Source organism: Chamaea fasciata, unplaced genomic scaffold (genome assembly GCF_029207755.1).
Source record: "Chamaea fasciata isolate MVZ Bird 193981 ecotype frontalis unplaced genomic scaffold, bChaFas1.0.hap1 SCAF_14, whole genome shotgun sequence".
NCBI lineage: Eukaryota > Metazoa > Chordata > Aves > Passeriformes > Sylviidae > Chamaea > Chamaea fasciata.
The window spans coordinates 17,074,897-17,095,775 of record NW_027094099.1 but is presented as its reverse complement, the minus strand read 5'-3'; the positions used below and the strand labels follow the sequence as shown (position 1 = coordinate 17,095,775).

At 41.3% G+C, this 20,879-nt stretch overlaps 1 protein-coding gene across 8 annotated transcripts in view; it reads right to left on the bottom strand.

Moving 5' to 3' along the window:
- Positions 1 to 20,879, bottom strand: part of MEF2A (myocyte enhancer factor 2A) — an 81,742-nt gene that overhangs the window by 8,634 nt on the left and 52,229 nt on the right. For 2 of the 8 annotated variants that reach the window (XM_066196336.1, XM_066196337.1), the window contains exons 4-8: positions 17,866 to 18,015; positions 14,790 to 15,009; positions 14,521 to 14,580; positions 4,620 to 4,810; positions 3,024 to 3,047 (exon numbers count right to left, since the gene is read on the bottom strand). In XM_066196336.1, coding sequence (XP_066052433.1) covers positions 3,024 to 3,047; positions 4,620 to 4,810; positions 14,521 to 14,580; positions 14,790 to 15,009; positions 17,866 to 18,015 — 645 coding nt within the window. Of the gene's footprint in view, positions 1 to 3,023; positions 3,048 to 4,619; positions 4,811 to 14,520; positions 14,581 to 14,789; positions 15,010 to 17,865; positions 18,016 to 18,080; positions 18,213 to 20,879 lie in introns of all 8 variants that reach the window. The other 6 variants (XM_066196343.1, XM_066196339.1, XM_066196338.1 and 3 more) reach the window with 6 other exon arrangements.

Here is a 20,879-nt window from a genome sequence, read left to right as displayed (position 1 = left end):
GAGCACTTGTTATAATGCAGATATGTTTCCAAGCAAATGACACTGGAGTTCACAAAGAGCAACGGTGCTGTGCTGACAGGGAAAATGGGAAAATAGCTAAACTAGATTGTCTCAGATAATTTAACTGCGGGCACAATTTGGCTCTTTAATAACAATCTTCCTTTCCCATATACTGGCATGAACATCTGCAGCAAACATATCACTCAAAATAAGCTCGAACCAAATTTGCTGGTTAGAAAATTAATTAAACACTGTGGTGAACAGCACCAAACAGCGAAGCTGCTGCCACAGAACCTTCTGCTCTCCAAGGTGGCAACTGCAAATCTTCCTGAAAATATATGAGGCTCAACACCATTTGGCCATGACAAATACTGTCAAGAAGAGAAAATGCTAGGGTTTTATTTTTCAAGAACAGATATTTACTTTTATCTGCAGAATTCTTAGAAACAGCAGCAGTCTCTCTGCACCCTGTATTTCTCCAAGGAGCTGGGTTTCAATCTGCTGGTAATATGTTGTTTTAAAGCAAACTTCTCTCTATCTCTGAAAAAATACTTGCTACAAAAGGAGCAGTTTCTCATCTCTTCTGTAGGGATCCATTTCATAACTTTACAAGACTGAAGTTACTACTCCTTTCCCTTATTTCAGACACAGGTATTTCAGGATCTGCAGCACTTAACTTTTTTTCTCCACTCTAATCTTGAGAGAACGAGCAGCATTAAAAATGCATCATTCCCTTAAAAATATCAGAATGAGCAGGTACAGAAATGGGGCTGTGTTCAATTTTAAGCTTAAATTTATGAAGATGAATTGAGGGTTATCAATCTTGTATCTTTCCCATTTAAAGAAAGAAATATATATCACAGCTCCCATATTAAAATTAGCCCCAGCTGTCACTGGCTGCCAGCTTCTGATCTCTCCTTGTGTCTGGCTGCTCTGGAATTCCCACCTTGGAGCCTCCCAAGGATTTGGGGCTCTTTGGCACTTGTTGCCAAACACACACATTGGCAGATGGGCCCTCTCTGCTTCAGAGCTCCCAGGTTCCACAGCTCCAATTCCCAGAGAAAGTCCCTCTGATTTTCTGTAATTGATCCCTTTAAATCACTTACGTACTTCTGAAAATCTCCCCTAGACCAAGTTTATCTGGCATAAAGAGATGTTATTAGAGCAGATTTTTGTGTCTGTCAGGAATTGACCTTTCTCCAAAGCTTTCTTGGATGGCTGCCTATAAAGTTGGGATTACTGCAAAATGGAAAAGTAAAGAGGAATATACTGGGAAACAATCCAGACCAAAGGATTTCCTTATGAGATTTTTTTTTTGAGTGGCTAATAAAGGTGGTTTTCGGAGGTAAATTCTTTGTGAATATAATTCTTGGAATACTCAGCCACACAAACACACTAAGCAATATTTAGATGAGCCCAATATTTGCTGTCTTTAGAGATTCATGATGAATTTCAGGATCTCTTTTTTTTTTTTTTTTAATCTTTTTAACTGGTGCAAATGTAGCAGGATGAATTCGGTATCTTTATTTCATGCTCCACTACCGTTGGTAGTGCTCAGCTCCAACCACACGGAGCCGGCGCTCACAGATGGGATTTAGAGCTGCTTCCCAACACGGGAATTAGCATCAGACAGAAGCCTGCAGGTGTAGCTGGTGTTTGGCACGTTTGGGGCAGGCTCTGCACCTTTCCTTTGTGTGCTGTTCCTGTCAGAGCTGCTCCCAGTTTCTGGAGCAGTCACTAGATGGCCCACGCCGCACACGGCATCCAGCGCGGCTCCATCCGCCCGGCCCGGCCCGGCCCGCGCTGGGGCCGCCCACGGGACCCCCGGCCAAGGGCTGGCAGTCCAATTCCAAGTCCAATTCCAATTCCAATTCCAATCCCAATTCCAATTCCAATCACATCTGATTAAGTGCTTTTGCACTGAGATTTCCTTCCTGCACTGTAAACCAGACACTCCTCTCTGAAGGCGAGAGGAAAGTGGGAGAGCTCTTTAAGTGCTCCATGAGCGAGGCATCCCAGTAACGCTTAAGAAGTTCAATACTGAATTTCAAAAACCATTCACCCTTACTTTTTAAATCTGTTTCTCGTGTTTAGGGTAAAAATCAACCAGCAGCATGCATTCATCAAGAAATTTATCTAAATCACTACATTTTCCATGCTTTCATGCAATTAGAGCCTCATATTAGCAACAGGTCCATGTTCAACAAGTCAAGGTCTGCAATGGGTCGATTTATTTCTCTGGGATTCTGACACAGCATCTTCTGCCTGGTTTGTGCCACAGTAGCCAAACAATTTGAAATTTGTTCTAAAAATAAGTTACAAATTATTTTAGCCTTACGTTAATTTTCCAGACAGAACGCCAAATGTTAAAACCTTTGAGGGGAAAAAAAATAGAAAACACACAAATGCCAAGAGTTTCCTTTTAAAAGCAGAATATCTTTCCACTGGAAAAAAAGGTAGAATTATTCATTTGCAATTCTCTGCTCCTTTTGGTAAACAGGGAACACCCCTGTGGTTTGATAATCTCACGCAGGATGAAATAATTCTAACCTCCAAAAAGGTGACCTCACCAGCAATGATGTCATCTCCTTGAAAGGAAGAGAAGTAACACAGGGCTGGTGTTACAATCTGAAGAACTTCACAAGTGAAGCCACTTTCTAAACATATTCCAATAATTTAGGGGATGGGAAGTAATTATTTGCATTTCATATAGAAGGCAGTACAAATCCTACACACATGGACAGTTACTTTGTAAGGCTCTTTTCCAATGTTCCCTCCAAGAAAAACAGAAACATTTTCAGGAAAAAAAAATAGAAGTTTACAAATGGCAAGCGCTGACTTTGGATGTGTTTTCAACTTGAATTGGTGGGGTTTTGAGTTTGATAAAACAAATGTATTTTTGTCTGCTACCAAGGGAACACTGGAATTATTTAAAATATGTAATGAAACTATAGTTAAAAAGCTGTAGTGAAAGACATTTCCAGCATCTTGCTGTCTCTCAGCAAACAGCGGCCCAAACTCACCAACTCCAATTCATCCTCCTCCGACTGTACTCAGCAAACAAGAGGGATAACACAGTTACTAAAAATAGCATTGCTTTCAAATGAAAGAAAAAGTCACGTTTGTGCTTCAGGATTTTGATTCACTTTAATTAATAATGTGGATTTGCCACCTGACTCTCTAGATAACACCGCTAGAAGTGAACTACTTCATGACACTGGTGTCACATCAAACCTGCTGTGCTGAGGGAACACTGGCTTTGGGGAAACTGGTGCAGCGAGAGCTTGGTGACCCCAAGGACACGGCAGCACACGTGGATGTGCAGCACGGCAGTCTCTGGCTGCACTGAGCCAATAAACCAGCTCAGCAATAAAGTACTTGAGTACTTTTCACATACAACCATCACTCCATGCCAGCATCTACTCTGAAATCTCCTCATTCCCCCAGAACACAGACAAACCCAAAGCTGAATATGATGTTGTTCTTCACAACACAACAATAAATAGGTGCTGTGCACCACTAACATCAGAACTGCATTACTGCTTCTGCTTCTAATTAAAAGTGTAATTGGCACTGTAATGATCAGCCAGTGTACTTCCTATCTCTCCTACACTTCAGTATTCCTAGAAAAACCTTTTTTTTTTTAAGAATCATTACTCTGAGGCTAATTATAGCCTTTGTTACTTGGATTAATTTGGTATTATTCATCATGAGCACCAGTAACAAATGTAAGCACTTGTGGTAGCTTAAAGACAAATAGGAATTACACAGAGAGTACTTGTGTTGTTTATATCCTGCTCCTCCTGGTTACGGCCCATTCTTCCATACACAGAAAACATCCACAGAGACACTGAACATTTCTACACGGCAGCAAAAGATTAAGACCAAAGGATTTGGCCAAGTAAATTAAAGGAAAACCAGAGTAACACTTCCTGCAAGACCTGTTCTGGGCTGGAGGCCGTGGTTGCCTCATGGCTGACACGAAACTCGTGTGCTATTCCCAGCCTGGCTGGACAAACATTGGTGCCCAGATGCCAAAGTGCAGAGCAGCCCTGCAGAGCACCTCAGAGCCCTTTGAGAGCCCCACAGGACAGCCAAGGTCACGCTCCACGGTGCCACATCACACCAGGGCTGCTCTCAGCCCTTCCTCACCACAGAAGCTGCACTTCACATCCCACAGCCATTACGACCCAGGAAAAACAGGTACAAAATGTGCTTCAGGGCACGTTAATAGAGCTCACATCACCAATAAGATCAGCCATTCCTCCACAGAATAATGGATAGCCCTTTTTAAAACCCACATCCTCCAAACCACTGGAGTTCTCAGTACCAAGTCAGAGGGATGTCAGATCAAAACACCAAAGTCCCCCACCCTGTGTCTATGATTGTGCTCTTACCACATTTAGGTCAGACTGCTGTTTTACAGCTGTAAAAACTCCTCACAAGCCGAACTTCTCCCCAGGTCACAATTTGTACTTTTGATTTTCATCAGTGGCATTTCAGAACACCCCTCTACTCCTGTACCCTACAGTAAGCAGGTGAGACAGTTTCCCCCTGTGCGTGTGGGCAGAGCAGTCCATTTCCACAAAGGCAGACCCAGAATAAATATTTTAACTCACCAGTGGTGGCATCATGCCCTTGCTGGAGGGGGGGATGACGACACGGAGGTCGGGTTTGCGGTTGTTCATGCCAAGGTTTCCTCCTCCTGGTGGAGGTGGGGACTTTGTAGGCATGACTTTGCCTAGGCCATTCCCACCACCACCGGTACCAAGTAGACTTGGTGAAGCTCGGGAATTCACAAACCCATTTCCTGAAAGAGGAACAACGAATGCACTGTGAGACTGAGGAGAAGGACAATACAAAATTTCGGTGCTCATGTACCAGTTATGAAATATTTATTTCGTAAAACTTCCGATAACAAACTTCCCACAAGGGGCTGAGTATTGAACAATCGAACAAACACAAACCACTCTGACCAGAGGATCAATATGGAAAGGGAATATCACTTCAAGGGCAAGCTGTGGCAGCTTAAATGCTGAGAAGAGCAAATTGCCAAAGAACTATTTCTAATAACATCCGTTGTGTTTAGTTTGCCCTTTGAAGCTCCTCCAGGCTGAGCCTGCAGAAAAGTGAGGGTTTTGCACAACCCCACTTGGTCCCCACCCCCACAGAGAGAGCATGGACTACACTGAATTGTTCCTGTGAGGACAAAAGATCAGCTCTTAGTCTCTGTTCCTAAAATTTATCCTTCATATACCTCCAAGATGGGTAGGACTAATTTCAGTGTCAATGTTTACTGTCTGATTATTACATTTATCAACAATGAGGAGAACAAATCCTTTCCCTTCAAATTCATTCCAGATATACATATCATTTATGCCCATAGGTTTATTTGACAAAGTCTTTATCTTATTCCTGGTCCTCGTTTTAAGTGGAACTGGACAAGCTAAAGCCTACAAGTCCAGGATTCAGCACTGGAATCTCCAAAAGCTGAATGTGCTCAAGGTAGAGGCCTCAGCTTATACTGAGAACTGACCAGAAAACAGCACCAAGGCACTAAATCAGTGCAGTGCCCAGTATTCTATTTTCCCATCCTGACAGAAACACCAATCATGTTAACCAAAATATATTTCTCAGAAAAAAATTTAAACCACATTCCAATCACAGAACCATATTTATAGCAACAATTCCCCAAAATACACAAACCTTATTCAGCTGCAAACAGAAAAAAAGTTGTTAAGGAGAATTTTGCAACAGGGAACCCCATAGTTCACCCTACAGAACCTGTGTGTGTGTGTATAAATAAACACAATTCATAGTAAGATTCTGTTTGCACTAACACTGCAGGTCTGAAAGCAGCTTTTATAGGCACAATCAGGGAAAAGTCTGGGAGACAAAGTTCACTGTGAGGGAAATTCTCTCCTAATCGCCCATAGCGCCACGCTGGCATGAATTTTGCATTATTATTCTAATTCGAATAGGCCCCTATGCCCAATCCAATTTTATTGCATTAAATACATATTAATCTAAAAGCAATTAAAATAAGAAAGTTGTCAGTGTCACATTCTACCTTCTTTAGTAACATTTTTAATGCCTTTAAAAGCACAGCAAGAAGGAAGAACAGCAGCATGTCTCAGGCAAGGGCACAAAACTTCATGGAGGTGCTGGTATAACCAAAATACTCAGCCAGGGCACACTGGGAACCTCGATGGGAATTCACCAGGATGCTGCAAGGAAGCCTCCTCTGGATTTACTCATTATGTGGATTTCCCACTGTGCCAAAAGCCTGACCATACATGGATGATCTGATACGTCCCTTGAGTTTTCCAAGGTTAACAGGGCAAGGAGGAGTCATTCTAATTTAGTACTTTCCTGAAGCATTTGCATAGGAAGTATGGGAATATGACTTTTAACTCAGAACTTATGGGGGAAAGAAGGAACACAGCAGAAAGCAAAGTTTTTAATGTCAGCATTCTTCTCTCTGTATTAAAAACCACAGCAAAAACTCATTTTGTGATTAAAGGATCTTCTTTCCTCAGCAGAAAACAGCAGAATTTATTCAGATGCTTCTAGGTTAGTGATAAAATTTAGGTGGAGTGGTTGAAAAGTTGGGCTAGAGCTGAGAATACACACTAGAGCTAAACATACTCTTGACTGGTAGGAGAAAACTCTCCACAGCTGAGTCACATGGAAAAACCAACAAGCCAAAAGGAGAAATTCAGTTCTGTGCTACCCTTAGGGTTCCTGAAACGGAGCCGGTTTTCGTAGAATCCTGATTTTGTTAACACGGTTATGCATCAATTCCTATCCATTATAAATGAGTGCAGCAGGAGTTACAGCCAGCCTGCAGAGACTGAGAGACAGCCTACACAGTGGACAGGGTACAAATTGAATGGATTTGCAAACACGCTAGGGAGGAAAAATATCAGAAAGTGGCATAACTTTCAGCAAATTCTATCTGAAACTTGGTTATGGCACCTCCCATTTTCAGCAAAAATGCCAGAGCATTTAAAGAACTTACTGTTATAAGGGAAGTAAAGTCTGGCCTTTAATGCAATAATAAAGAGCATTTTATTACTCACTGGGGCTGTCAGTGTCACCGTTCCCCGGCAGGGCTGTGAGTTGTGAGCAGTTTAAGCTGCACAACAACCCCCTCTGTACAAACAATGGGGTTCTGTACAGCACTTTGGGCCATCCTGTGATCCCATTTCCTGTCCTCTGGTTCAAGTATTTCGGTAGCCCGTGTGTTAAATCTGGACAGTGTCTCTCTTCCACACCCAATCCAGTCATTTCCTGAGCCCTTATTCCAAGGCTCTGCCAATCCTTCAGAAACCTTTCATGCTTTTCGTGGTGCTGACAAAAACAACAAACTCTCTGCCCACTGCCTGCTCTGCGCAGTATCAGGCGGCAGCAGGGCAGAGTCAAAGCTTTTCTTCTGACCAAAGGCTGAGCACTTCTCAAAAGGAGTGCTTAGAATATCTTAAAAATGGGAGAAACAGTAACAAAAAATATCCTAAGCGTGGAATACTATGGGTATGAATCCAATTGCAGCCCTTAGTGATAAAGAGCTGGCACTGAACACTGAGCAAACACTGGAGTGTCTCTATCGATCATCTGAAGGATCATATGCTGGGGCTGCAATAAGAGTAAAGAATATTCATTTTTAGTATGAAACTTCAAGCCCTTTTCCTTTTAATAATCTAATCAGAAAATCAAATTACCAGTTAAGAGTGAAAGGATAACTGAACGTGTGGTATTTCTTAGAGCAAGGTCAGGAGCCAGAAAAAGATAATGAGTACAGGATGATGCAACTACACAGCCCTTTGCCAAACTGAGGCCTTAACAACCCCATAAATTCTACTTACTATTTCATACAATATAGAAATTGTTTCTACCCTATCCACTATAGATCTTCCCCAGAGACAATACTTTATGCCTAAAAACGTTTTCAAACTGGAAATGGAAACAGAATGTAAAATCCTACATGTGTGTAAAAATACAACCGTTTTTATTTCTGAAGGATGAGTTTTATTTAACTCTAATTCCTTAAAACAGACGTGAAAGCATGTTCAAAACAGTCCTTTGGAAAACAGACACCAATGCAAATATAAGCTCTCAATTATATGAATCATAATTTAATTAGATTTGATGATAAAAAACCGTGCCAACGTACATTAGCCTACTTCTTGTTTAGTCAGAAAGTGTTTACTTTTGAGGCAACTTCTTTTCTGAAGTGAAATGTTACAACCCACCCATGATACCAACTGGATATTCTGCCTTCAGAGACATAATACAGCTTAATCTCATTTACTGTCCTGCAGCCCAAGACACAGCATTCAATTACATGAGCCAGACTCATATTTCACTACATAAATCACATCAGCTGAAACAATGAACACACGTGGCTGGAAAGTACTCCATGTACTTATTGCTACTCAAGAAATAAATTACAGGCATTGATGCCATTAATCCTTTGGGTTTGGTGGTTTTTTGTTTTGGGTTTTTTTTTTGGTGGTGGTTCATTTTGGAGAAAAACTGAACAGTTATACACAGTTCTGGAATAATTGTGGGCAAGCAGCTAAGCCGTGCAAAATTAAGCAAAAATCAGGATTGTAGTAAATAAATATTTATGCCTCCAGTGACATCATAAAATCCAACAGACGTCACACCATTAGAAGCAAACTGAAAATTGTGTTTGCCACAAGCCATTGATTCACAAGGCATCAGGAGGCCAGATAAGATCTACTGAAGGAAAACATTTACATGAAGAACCTTAGGCAGGGGGACATATTGCAAGTAAAACCAACAATAGCATTTCTGTGTGCACTGGTTGCTCAATTTGTTTACTTTGGGATTTAGTATGACAGATTCAAGTGGAAATTAAAAACAGCATATGCCATTCCTACCATTTTCAGCTCTGCACAGCAATCACTGCTGATTCTACCATGGTTTCAAAAGGCTCCAGTTCTGTGTTAGCTTTGGAAAGAATTTAATGTAATATCTCAAGGAATCTGAGATAAATGTATTTCTACTGATCTTTACAAATCAATATGTCAGATGATACTATAATTAGAATTAAAATATACTTTTGACAGTAATATAAGGTCTTGAAACGTGTCTAACATGTAAGATTTATGCCTCTAAGGCACTACTTCAGATATTAAAAGGCAGCAAAAAAGAAATACACATGACTAAATGTCAAGGGAATGCTTAGTCATGTTACAGAACTTTAAAAAGAGCTCATTTCCCAGGTTGTTGGAAATTTTCTTTTGCCTACAGCTACATAAAAGGAGAAAGAATTTTCAAGAATATTTAGAATTTAAAGGGGTGGTTATTATTCAGAATGCAAACAGCAAACCTAAATAAAGGCGTCCTGCTCTTGTATCTGAGTGAAAGATCACTGATAGCAACTGGATGTCTTTTAGGTCTTTTGTCAATTAAACAGATTACAGTTAATTGCACCAGTTCACCTCCTAAACTTGCTGATTTCTGTGTGTCTATACAAAGTCAATGTTAAGAGGGGCAAAGGAAAGAGGAGAGAAATGGTATGTTTCCAGCAGCCTGGGATGTGGCGGTGCATCCTGGGCAAGGGGACATTATGCAAATATTGAGACTTACTTTAATCCAGCTGGAGATTAATAATTTGTTTTCTGTATGGCAAATTTTAACCAGAATTGTCATGTACCCCTCAGTAAATCAGAAATTTGGGTAAGATAACAAACACACATAGGTTTTAACTGAAACCTAAGGGTAGGTCAGGGGCTGAACTGACCTCATGTCATGCAGATGGGTGGTTTCCAAGGAGAAAGAGCTACAGCTAAAAAAAACAAAAAAAACCCAAAACCAAAAAAAACCCAAATACTTTTCTTTCCCCTTACCAGCATGTTTTTTATGCTGATTTCAGCCAGTCATTTCTTGTGAGCTGATTTCATCAGAGAGCAGTGGATGGATCAGCCTTTGTTATGTGCTGACAATGTCCAGCAAAGGAAAAGAGTTCAGCTCACACCCTGTGGAACAGCTGCTCTGCAGCCCACTCCCAGAACTCCTTTTCCTTCAGGAGAGCCTGGAAGCTGTAGCAGTCAATAGGCTGGACTCGTGTTCTTCAGGGATCGCTCTCCCTCCCTGGAGAAGGTGAGCCCTGACCTGTGTCCTCTCAAAGATCAGAGCAAGGCAAACCACGATGCCTTGGCACTGCTGAGAGCCCAGCAGGAACCTCTATGTGCTGCAGTTAGCAGCAGGTGAACAAACACTCTGAATGATCCCTTTCCACACAGCTGGGAAGTAAGGAGCTCCGACTAGGGAAAGATTACCTGGCACTGATCCTCCCTGTCACACTGAAGAGGAAGAACAGACCTGAAACAGCACCAGGAGTGCACAGGCTGAAGCAGGAACACGCTCAGGGTTGATTTACAGCTGCTTTCCTAAGGTGGTCCCTCCCCACAGCGCCAAGGCTTGTAGCTGAGGCAGGTTAACAGGTTGGCAAGGGGACACGATGCAAATGTCAGAGTGGGGCAGAGACAGAAGAAAGCTGCTTTCTTAGGGAAGAGGTTGATAGCATCAACGCAGAACATTTGCCTGAAACTGCGAGAGGTGTTTCTCAGGAGTCAAGTTGGATACGCCTGCTGGGGTGCCTCTCATTTCACAAACCAAACACGACTAGAAAGGTGTGCACAGAGAGCCTTTCTGTTATTGAAGCCTCTGGTGCGCTCCAAATTGCAGCAGATTCAGACCTGTGCAAAACCAAGCTCAGAGATTCTTTTATCCTCACACACAAAAAGCTCCCCCCAGCAGCCAAGCCCTCCAGACAAAGGGAACCATTTACAGGTGTGGCTGTTCACAGTTCTGTCTTGATCCCTTTCTGGCAACTCCAAGCAGTTTACAGGTGTGTGCAAGCTGTCAGTGCCACCTCTGCAAAATCCCTCCTCAGGCCAGGATAAAAGACCACACATGATCTAGACTGACTCTTAGAGATCCAACAGCTCACAGGACACAGCTTTTCCAGCAGAAGAACCCTTCAGTTCTGCTCCAAAGAAAAACAGTATTCCTGGGGTTACTTCACATTCTCAGAACCTGAAGATTAGTGAGGACATTAGAGAAGATACAGCTCTAGAACAAAGAGGAGAAATTCAGTACTCAAGCAGACCAGGCCTTTTTTATCCATTCTCCTGATGGTAAAAATGTAAGAGGAAAGACAATTTCTGTTTCTTTTTTTCTTTTTTTTCCCCAAAAGATTAACTGCGTCCATAATCTGCATTATTGACCAGAAGGGCTATTTCACTGACACAGAAATGTACAGACAGAAAACACTGTGTTTTTGTGAAATCACAAACAGCCTCCACTGCCAAAAATTTCTTGAGAATCCCCTGGGAGTAGGAAGAACTGAGGTTCTCAAGGTTTATAGTTTTCATGCAGCCTTGGCAATGAAAACCAGCTCAGGTCCTTGGCATGGTTCTGGCTCAACGCCACATGTGAAAGGTGTAGAAGAAAAAGTAGAGACTGAGGAACTGTGATGGTATTTCTGAGCTTTTCTGATTCTCAAGGATGGCACAAGGTCACTGCAAGTGCATGGCAAACTGGAATGTCATCCATCCATCCATCCATCCATCCATCCATCCATCCATCCATCCATCCACCCATCCACCCATCCAGCCATCCATCCATCCATCCATCCATCCATCCATCCATCCATCCATCCATCCATCCATCCATCCATCCGTCCATCCATCCGTCCATCCATCCCTAAGCCAAAGAAGCTCTCCCCTGTATCTGGGCACATGAGGCTCTACTTTGCCCCAAGTGTTCTCCACATCCTGGTGATACCAGACTCGTGGAGCACGTTTGATGCCCATCACAAATTTAACACTGACCAGGAGCAACAAGATCATCAATGTCCTAGCTCAGAAACATTTGATCTAATAATAGAAAAAATAAATTAGCTCTAGAGCAAACTCCATTATAATGCTGGACATTTTTTCCCACTCAAAACTGGTATATTTGCCAAGTAAAAATTTTCGGCAAATGTTTTTCATGTGGTGGGTAGAATTTTAAAAATATTACAAAATGAAAATGCTTTTTCAGAGTTATGACAGCTGCATGTGAAGTAAGCTCTCAGTATTATAAAGTGATCACAAAATTTTCTGTTCTGGATATAAAAAACCACCTACCAATCTTTGCTACAACACGCAGATATTTTTACTCAAAGTTATTTTCCACAGAAAAACTGTTAAGTTGGCAGATTGACTGCTAAAGCAAATCATTTCCATTCCAATCAAGTTACACAGGACTTGAGAAAAAGACTCGTGTGAACTCAATATGAGCCATTTTATGCAACATCTTTGTTTGAACTGGGTCCCAAATAAGCAAGATAACCTTTACTTGCTTGTTACTAAGAGATAAAGGCATGTAAGTTTCTTTCAAGGAAATGAGAACAAAATCTCATATGCACAAGAACTTCATAATATTGAAGAAGATGGGTTTTTCCTTTATTTATTTATAAGAGAGTATCTGGGGATATGGATACCCCAGTACTCCATCTTTACCTCTGACATCACTCCTATAAATTGTGAGCTGCAAATCTGCCACATGACCTTTCACTACATCCATAGGAGAATTCTCCACTCCTGAGAAATTTAAAAAAAACACCTGGAAGCTAAAAGAAGAAAATAGATTTTTTTTTTTAAAGTGAATTCTACAATAAATGCAGCAAGAAACTCAAACCATTATTGTCTGCAGACATAATTAACATGAGATACATTTCAACGGCAGCTGTCAAGCTCAAGCTGACAGCAGATTTAGTCAATCTGGTTACATATGATTTCTTGATTGTGCTTGTAACTGAGAAGGTTCCTGTGCACCTGTCAGTAGTCACAAAGTTTTTATGCCATAACTTACAGCAAGTGGAGCTCTGACAATTCTGGGTACCCCTCTGATTTTGCATTCTGGTGTTAACAGGTATTCGAGTTTCACTCGAGGTACTTAAAGATGTTTCCCTATTCTTGTACAGTCACAACTCTCACTTGCATGACAAACCTTTCTAGAAGTGAGTGGGTATATGTATAACATCTTGGGTGTGATGTTCTGCAAAGTAAGAGATAAGTGATGCATTTTGACTTTTTACATAAACTATTAATAAATGCAAGGAGGCAAACATTTTACTGCATTAAATATGTTCCCCAAGCTGCTGCAACTGGGCATTTCTAGAGTTTGATACCCTATAGCAAGGACTGTAACCACTGTTTTATTTGCTTATTGAAGGAAGGAGTCTTAAATCTGAAGCTGCTCTTAATAAAGCCTGACTTGGGAAAAGAGGCCTGAAACAGCCTGATAATAAACTTATTTAGTCTGACTTGAAAAATTCTGTGGAAATCAACATCTGACCTCTACAGTTTCTAAAAACAGTCATCTTTTTTCAACTGAGGAAGTTTCCTCCATTTAAAATCTTGCTTACCTGGTGGAAACCACTCTTTAATATTTCATATCTTTGCTGCACATAGCCAAGGAATGGATAAAGAGTGGAAAGTCAATCCTGTGCTTTCAGCCTCGGAGAGCTGCAGCATTTTTTATTCATCAATTCAATTGCCTGACTTGATGTTCACAGAACTTCTTCCCAGCTGCCACATTAAGTAGCCAGTGGGCAAACACTGAAAGGTCAACAGTTGCTTCTCTAATTCTGTGCTATGAACACTTCCCAGGGGGAGTTAGGTGTGTTTGCAAAACTGACCTTCAGCCAGCACGACTTCCAGTGGCACAGGGGGAACGTGACCAAAGTGGGTGAGCTGTCATTTATTATGTCTGTCTGTGGCACGACACATTTCAGTGGCTGCCTGCCCCTCTATCAGAGTGCTACATTTTGTTAAGGGGAGACAAAACATTATTAAAATGAAGAAGCGCTATCATATATTTTTACTGAAGGCCAAAAAATACTGTGGATTTGATTTTTGGCAAGATCTCTTGATTTGTTTTCAAAAGAAATTCTGATCATCAACCAAAACTAAGACAGATCCTTAGCTATCAGTTTCCAGATTTATTGCTTTCTTCATGCAATTGCTAGAAAATGATTAGCAAGATACACATGGCAATACAAACAATAGAGTCTGTATTTGCTTCATTCTGATTGGCACCACAACCAGCATCAAACATCCAGGTCCTGCAAATACTGAGGTTGAGAACTGAACTGAGCTGCCTGCAGTGCAGTAGTTCAGATTTGGCAAACACATGATGTTTTTAGAATGCTGTAATTACACCTGTAGAGAAACACAAAAGCAGCAGCAGCAGCACACTACTACTGCAAATAACTAAAATAAAAAAGGCAAATATTACTGAAGTGGAAAGGGCACAGCAGTAAAAAGTTAAATGCCTGATAATAATTTATAAAACTTGACAATAACAGTTCAGCTAAAAAATTACGACCTTTGTTCTTCCACAGCCACTTTTTCCAAAGAGTCAAAATAAAAAATTGCTTTTGAATCACCGAGAAACTGAAACCATGAGACTATAACAAAGAGACGATAGTGCACTTACCCACTGGACTGGTACCAGCTCCATTTGGCACCGAGAGATCAGTTGTCCCCAGCATTCCACCTAATCAAAATAAGCCAGAGCATTAAACCGATTTGCCCCGTTACAGAATCGTGCAATTCTGTACGTCAAACCTTCAGCTGTGCGAACGCACTGAAAGCACAGAGAACCTGTTACTTGGGAGGGTTTAATGTGTTCTGACAGAAGGTGCCTGGGGGTGTGCAGGGAAGGGGCAGCAGCAGCTGCGGGGCAGCAGCAGCAGCAGAGCTCACCTGCGTTGCCGGCGCTGGGCGGTCGCTGCGGCGCCCCGGGGGACACGTTGCGGTGCAGGGCGCTCTGGGGCGGGGACAGCATGGTGGTGTCCGTGAGCGAGGAGCTGGCAGCCAGGGATGGGGACACCAGGGAGCTCCCTGGGTTGCTGTAGGTTAAAGTGTTGGGGTTGGACACTGGAACAGTCACCGACATGGAGAAGTTCTGGGCAGGCAAGCCGGGCTGCGGGAGAGAAGAGGAGGGACAACAAGACAAGGCTGTTAGCGCTCGCTGTGTTTGCAGAAGCAGCACATCAGAAAAATTCTCAGTTACAGCAGTTTGTTGGTTTTTATTGAAGTTAATTCTGTTAGTTTTTAAACTCTATGAAGCATACAGTTTTAAAACATCCATTTGTTGTAAAGTATGGTGTTAAACTCTTATACAATAACATAATTACAGTTCTAAAGAATTACTCAAACTTCTCAAATATGTAAGGTTCAAACAGAGAAAACTCAAAGTATTCGTATGAATTCACAAGCTCATAAATACAATAAAATTAACAGTTAATTTGGATTATTACAAAGCAATGACGAGCTAAACATGTCTACAAATCAAGGAATTGCTGTACCTTCAAAACGTAAGCATAAACATGCATGTTACAAACAGTTATCACACAAAAAAGAACAAGTTAGTAATAACATTTTCTAGTAATAAATTTGCCAATATATTGCTACTAAACTCTAAGACTTTATTTTTCAACAGACTAAAAAAATAAACAGATCTTTAGAAAATCACAAAGTTCAATAATTTGAATTTAAACATTTCAGGTTCCCCAAACCTCTGCTTGAATAACCACCCCATCTTTTTTGCAAATCTAATTTTTGAATTCTAGTTTTTACAGCATTATTTAAAAGGCAGCTGTTTTTCTGCAGTATATATGTTTGTTATTCAACAGCTATTGAGTCAAAAGCTGAGCTGCCTGCCCATCTATGGTACTCATTTGGTCATGACTAACTTCTTTGGCCTTTGTCTCATTCCTATCCTTTGACAGTGATGGGTTTCTGAAACAAAAGGGACTAATTTTTTTTCACAACTCTCATAATTACTGGCAACAAAACCATGACAGGTACAATTTAAGGGCAAAAACCCAGTAGTATTTAGTGACAGAATAGAGAGGTGATAGTTGTGATTAAGAGGTCAAAGGCAGATGACCAACATACGTGACCTAGCAAGTACACTTCAAAAAATGCAATTTCATCATGTGTAGCTTAAAAATCACTTAGAATGATACTTCTGCATGAAAACTTAGATAATACAAGAAATGTAATAATAATTATACTAATTAAAAGAGCAGAATACATTCTCTACAAGAAACAAAATCTCTTACTAGTGAGAGCCAACAACGATGTCCCTACTGAAGCATTCTAAGAATAATCATCAATTTTTGGCACAGATGGAAGGAAAAAGTAATGAAGCAGAACAACACAAAGCTAGCAAATCATTCACAGTATCTAACCAATGACAAGCCCCACTGCTGCTTGTTTTCAGGGGAAACTACTTGAAACTACTCAGTATCTACCCAAACCAGGGTGTTTTTACACAGCACGCTGCCAAGCAGCTCAAACTAAACTGGAAATACCTGAAGTATGCTGAACACACTGCTAGGAGGGAACAGCTGGGACATTTTTTTCGGTAGGTTTCTCAATACAGAACCAATAAGTGGCAGCCTCCCCCCACACCTTACAATAAAGGCTGTCTCTGCCCATCTATGGTGCTCGTTTGGTTACGACCGAATTCTTCACGCTTTGCCTCATTCCTATCCTTTGACAGCAATGAGGGCTCCAGAACAAGAGAAACTGTGTTCTTACACAGCCCCACAAGTACTGGAAACAGAAACATAACTGGCCAAATTCGAGTTACAAAGGCAGAGCTGTAGAGCTAAAAAATAATGTTGCCCTTTTTTATTTACACTGATGTCCACACAGACATTTAGGCTGTTGAGCAAAAACCCATTTAGCTGTAACATACTGAGAGATGAGGCCTGAAGATGTCCCGACACAGAAATGTTGGGTGTCAAAATCTTCAAAACAAAGAAAACACAAGATATATTGGCTTTATTCTAGCATAAAGTTCTAACAGAAGTGATGCTGGGTGTCATGACTGTCAGTTTGCTGTTCAGTCCCCAGAGATCTCATGCTCTGAATGATTTCCAATATCAGCAGTCATTTGGAGACACTACTCAAGTGCCCCAGGGTCTCTGCAGATTAACCCACCCAGTCCATCTCCTTTAATTGCTACAAGATTTACATTCCTAAAATATTCAAAGGCTGTGGCAGAGCCCTGTATTAGTTTTCTTAGAAAATACTTAGTAATACTCAACACTAACTGGTTTTTGTAGGTGGAAATTAAATGTCATCATGAACACCTCCACAAAAAACATGCAGCATTTCCACTCCTTTTATCCCCAAAATGAATTTCTGGAGCCAAGTGATTTATGTATGGACACTGGGTTGACAATAGGGAGAAAATGTTCAAATCTCTTTCAGTGTCCAAGGAAGTACTGGCTGGAATTTCAGCAGGAGCAACCTTTTGAGGCTCTCATCATGCAGCAGCCTTGATTTTAAAAACCTAAATAACTCTCTACATCCAGACTCAAGCGAAATGAATTCTACTCGGATGACAAAATTAATCTGATCCTATTTGCCTGCTTGTCACATACTGTAAAATCTTGATCAGCAGACAGATGAAGACCTACAAGATGTAAATAAATGATCCTACATCCCACAACAAAACCCTATCTTGGTAAATATATTTTAGGTAGGATTAGGTAATGCAGTAGGCTCCTGAAATTTCGAAATGTTGTCTCGTGTTCCAAAGGTATGAAAAAATGGGAGTGCAAAACCAAAGCTAAAGATGATTCTTCTTGTTCTTTACAATAAAATATACTTTATCACGACCAAGTATCACATTCTCCTTTTTCCTCAGGAGTACTTTTCCCTTCTCAAGCCATTATTACATCCTCTTGTCTTTGAAGTGGTTTTCAGTGGTAAGCAAACACCATGAAAATTCTCATGCATGTAAGAGAAGCACAAACCATACTTTAGTACTCACTGCGATTTTATGATTCCGCATCATATTATCAAACTCTTCATTAATTTTTTTATATTTTTCTTCTGTATGTGGCGTGAGCACATATGAAGTGTCAGGGTCCGGGCTGTCGCACCCTCTGTGTTCCTTCTTGTTCAGAGCCTAAATAATGAAGTTAATAAAAAGGATCAACAAATAAAAAGTAGAGATAAAATAAAAGTACTTACAGGGCCTCGCTTGAAAATAAAATCACTATCTTCATTTAGTTTGCTGAATCTGTCCTCCGATAGTGGACTGTGCTCAAAGTAATCGTCAGCATCAGGGCTCTCACAACCATTAAGGCCTTTCTTTCTTAAGGTCTGAAATACAATTGGAAAATTCACATACAAATCATACTAACTTGCCAAGAAGTTTTGTACACTACTGAATCATTCAGAGCCCCTGAAACTACATTGAACTTTCACAGACAAAAGTCACTGTGCAACAGACAGAATCAGTCTTTCAAGATAGTGGCAAAGTACACAAAGACAACCAACTCATCTCCCCAGCATTGCATGCAAAATCATTTCGGGACATTGGCTGATGGAGTGAAGGTGCCTGACAAGGGACATTTCAGCCTGTGGCAAAGGAGTTCATGTATTCACTGGTAATTAAAAGCCAGTTTATTGGATCTTTAATGAATTGATTTTAGCATCCCAATTTTAATATTCACATTTTAATGATCATACAGTTATACTCTGACAAATAGAGTGGCTGAAATTTTTGATCCAATAAACAACTGCAGGACATTAATATCTGTAACATTCGGTTGCAGTAGTTGATAAAGGCAGGATCTTCCTGCACTTCTGTCATCCTGTACGATAACAAGAACTGCAAAAAAGAAATTACATAATCCCTCTCTAAAATGACTTAGTTGGCTAAATATACGCTTTTTCAGAGTCCTTTAGACTAACTTTATGGAGCTACTTCCTGTTTTCTGGTGGAGAGCTCACATCAACATCCCCTGGAAAAAAAAAAAAAAAGCAAGCTTGTCTACAATCCAGCCATTAAAGAAAGGATGTGAAACTACAGGTCTCGTGACCAAATTACAAGATATATTTGTATTTCTTGTTTTTCTTTTTCACCCTCTTACACAATCAGAACCCTTTCTCTGCAAGTTCTAAATTAAAGCAAATCTGTATTTAAAACATTACCTGTGGAAAAATCTTTAATGTTCTTAAAAAAAAAAAGTTTCAAGAGGAAAGCAATACAAATTTTAAATAGATGTTATCTGTACACAAGGCAGGAGTAGGACTATACAGGCATGAGGGAGTTGTGCACTTCCTTTTGGTCAGAAATTATCTATATTCCACGAATTTTACATAAAAACCCCTAATGATCAGAAATCTGCAAGCTGATGTTTCCAGCACCATAAAAAATCTCCATGTTTTCCTACAGAAGGAATTTCCATAACGCACTGAAATTCTGACTAAAAAACCAAAATATTTTAGCTCGTAGTATTCACCAGCATTTTTTTACTGTCAACTGATTTTTAGTACAATATAAAGCACACACCACTTCCTCACTATTCATACATATGCAAAATCCCGCTTATTTCTACAGCAGTTTTAAAGCAGGAATCGAAAATCCAATTCGCCGCCCGAAATTCTTTAATATCACAGCTCACCATAAGCTGCAATTCCTTTCTCAAGTTTCCTGGCTTGCTCCACATATCCCACACAGTATCTGGAACTCCCACAAAAATGTAATCACTAAATCAGCATATGGGGAAAACAGGTGTGGGCTCCTCCAGCACCTGTCACGGCTCCGAGGCCGCCCCTCCAACCAATCAGCTGGACACGCCAATGGACTTGGCCATACAAGGGCCGGCTGCTCGGCCTCTCAAGGTCGGAGCCTGTCATCCCTCTCGCAGCTCTTCCTAACAAGTCAGCCTGCCAGTCCGCTACACTTTGGTATCAGGAGGGAAAATGTTAACGCTGGGTAATCTGGATTACGCTTAACCCGTGCAGCGCACGGCGCTCTGGAAATAGAACGCCAATGTCGGCGGCAGCGCCGCGGAGCCCGGGACGCGACTGCAGAGCTGCGCTGAGGCTCTGTGCGAAGAAAGGGCTTGCAAGAAATGCACAGAGTGCAGCTCCCGTGATAAACGCGCTGTGGCAATTGAAGTCTTGCAGCGAGGGAGTTTCGGTAGAGCTCCTTTCAATAGTCTAAAGCAATCCAGTGAAAGCCTTTAAGTGTAATGCTGCCAGTTCATCCCCTCAGAGCGGCCTGAAAATCACCCTCCGACTTAAACAAAAAGGAAGAGATTTAAATATAAAAAAGCCTCCTTCCTCTCGGTGACTGCGTGTCATTTTTGCTAACAATGGGGTTAACTCTGCTTTGACTCATGAGGAAGGAAAATGCCTCAGTATCTCCTGTTTCAGCCTCTGGAAGCCGTCACTCCAGATGGGGTTCCTGTCATTGTGGAGGGATTTAAGCCACAGTTCCCTGTCACAGATAATAAGGCTGGGTCCGACAGCCAGAGCTCTGCCTCCTTATCACCAAAACACCAAGTGCCACTTGGAGGACCTGACCATAAAAAGCCTGCGAGCTTTTATCAGTGCCCAGTAACACAATAGTAAACCATTCCCGCTCCCAGGCCGGGGAATGCTGCGAGCTGTTCGCAGGGGCGGGCGCGGCCGAGGCGCCACAGGCCCCGCTCCAGGCGAACCACGAGGGAACCCGGGAATCGCTCTGCGGGGACGCGCCGAAACTCACAAACAGGGGCCGGCTCCGCCCTCCACGTTCTCCGGCGCTAAAATTTGTTCTTTCTCCAAATAATGTAAATAACTCGGCTCTCTGAGAGATTTCTAAGGTATTATCACAGAGATCAAAATTTTATTAACTCTGAGGTTGTTCAGAGGAAAAAATGCCATTTGGTGAGACCAAGTAATTTGTGTAACACGAAGAGAGTTTTATGTCTCATTTGTGCTGTGATACACAAGCTACTTAAGAACAAAATCATAGTATTTGCAACGGAGACTAAT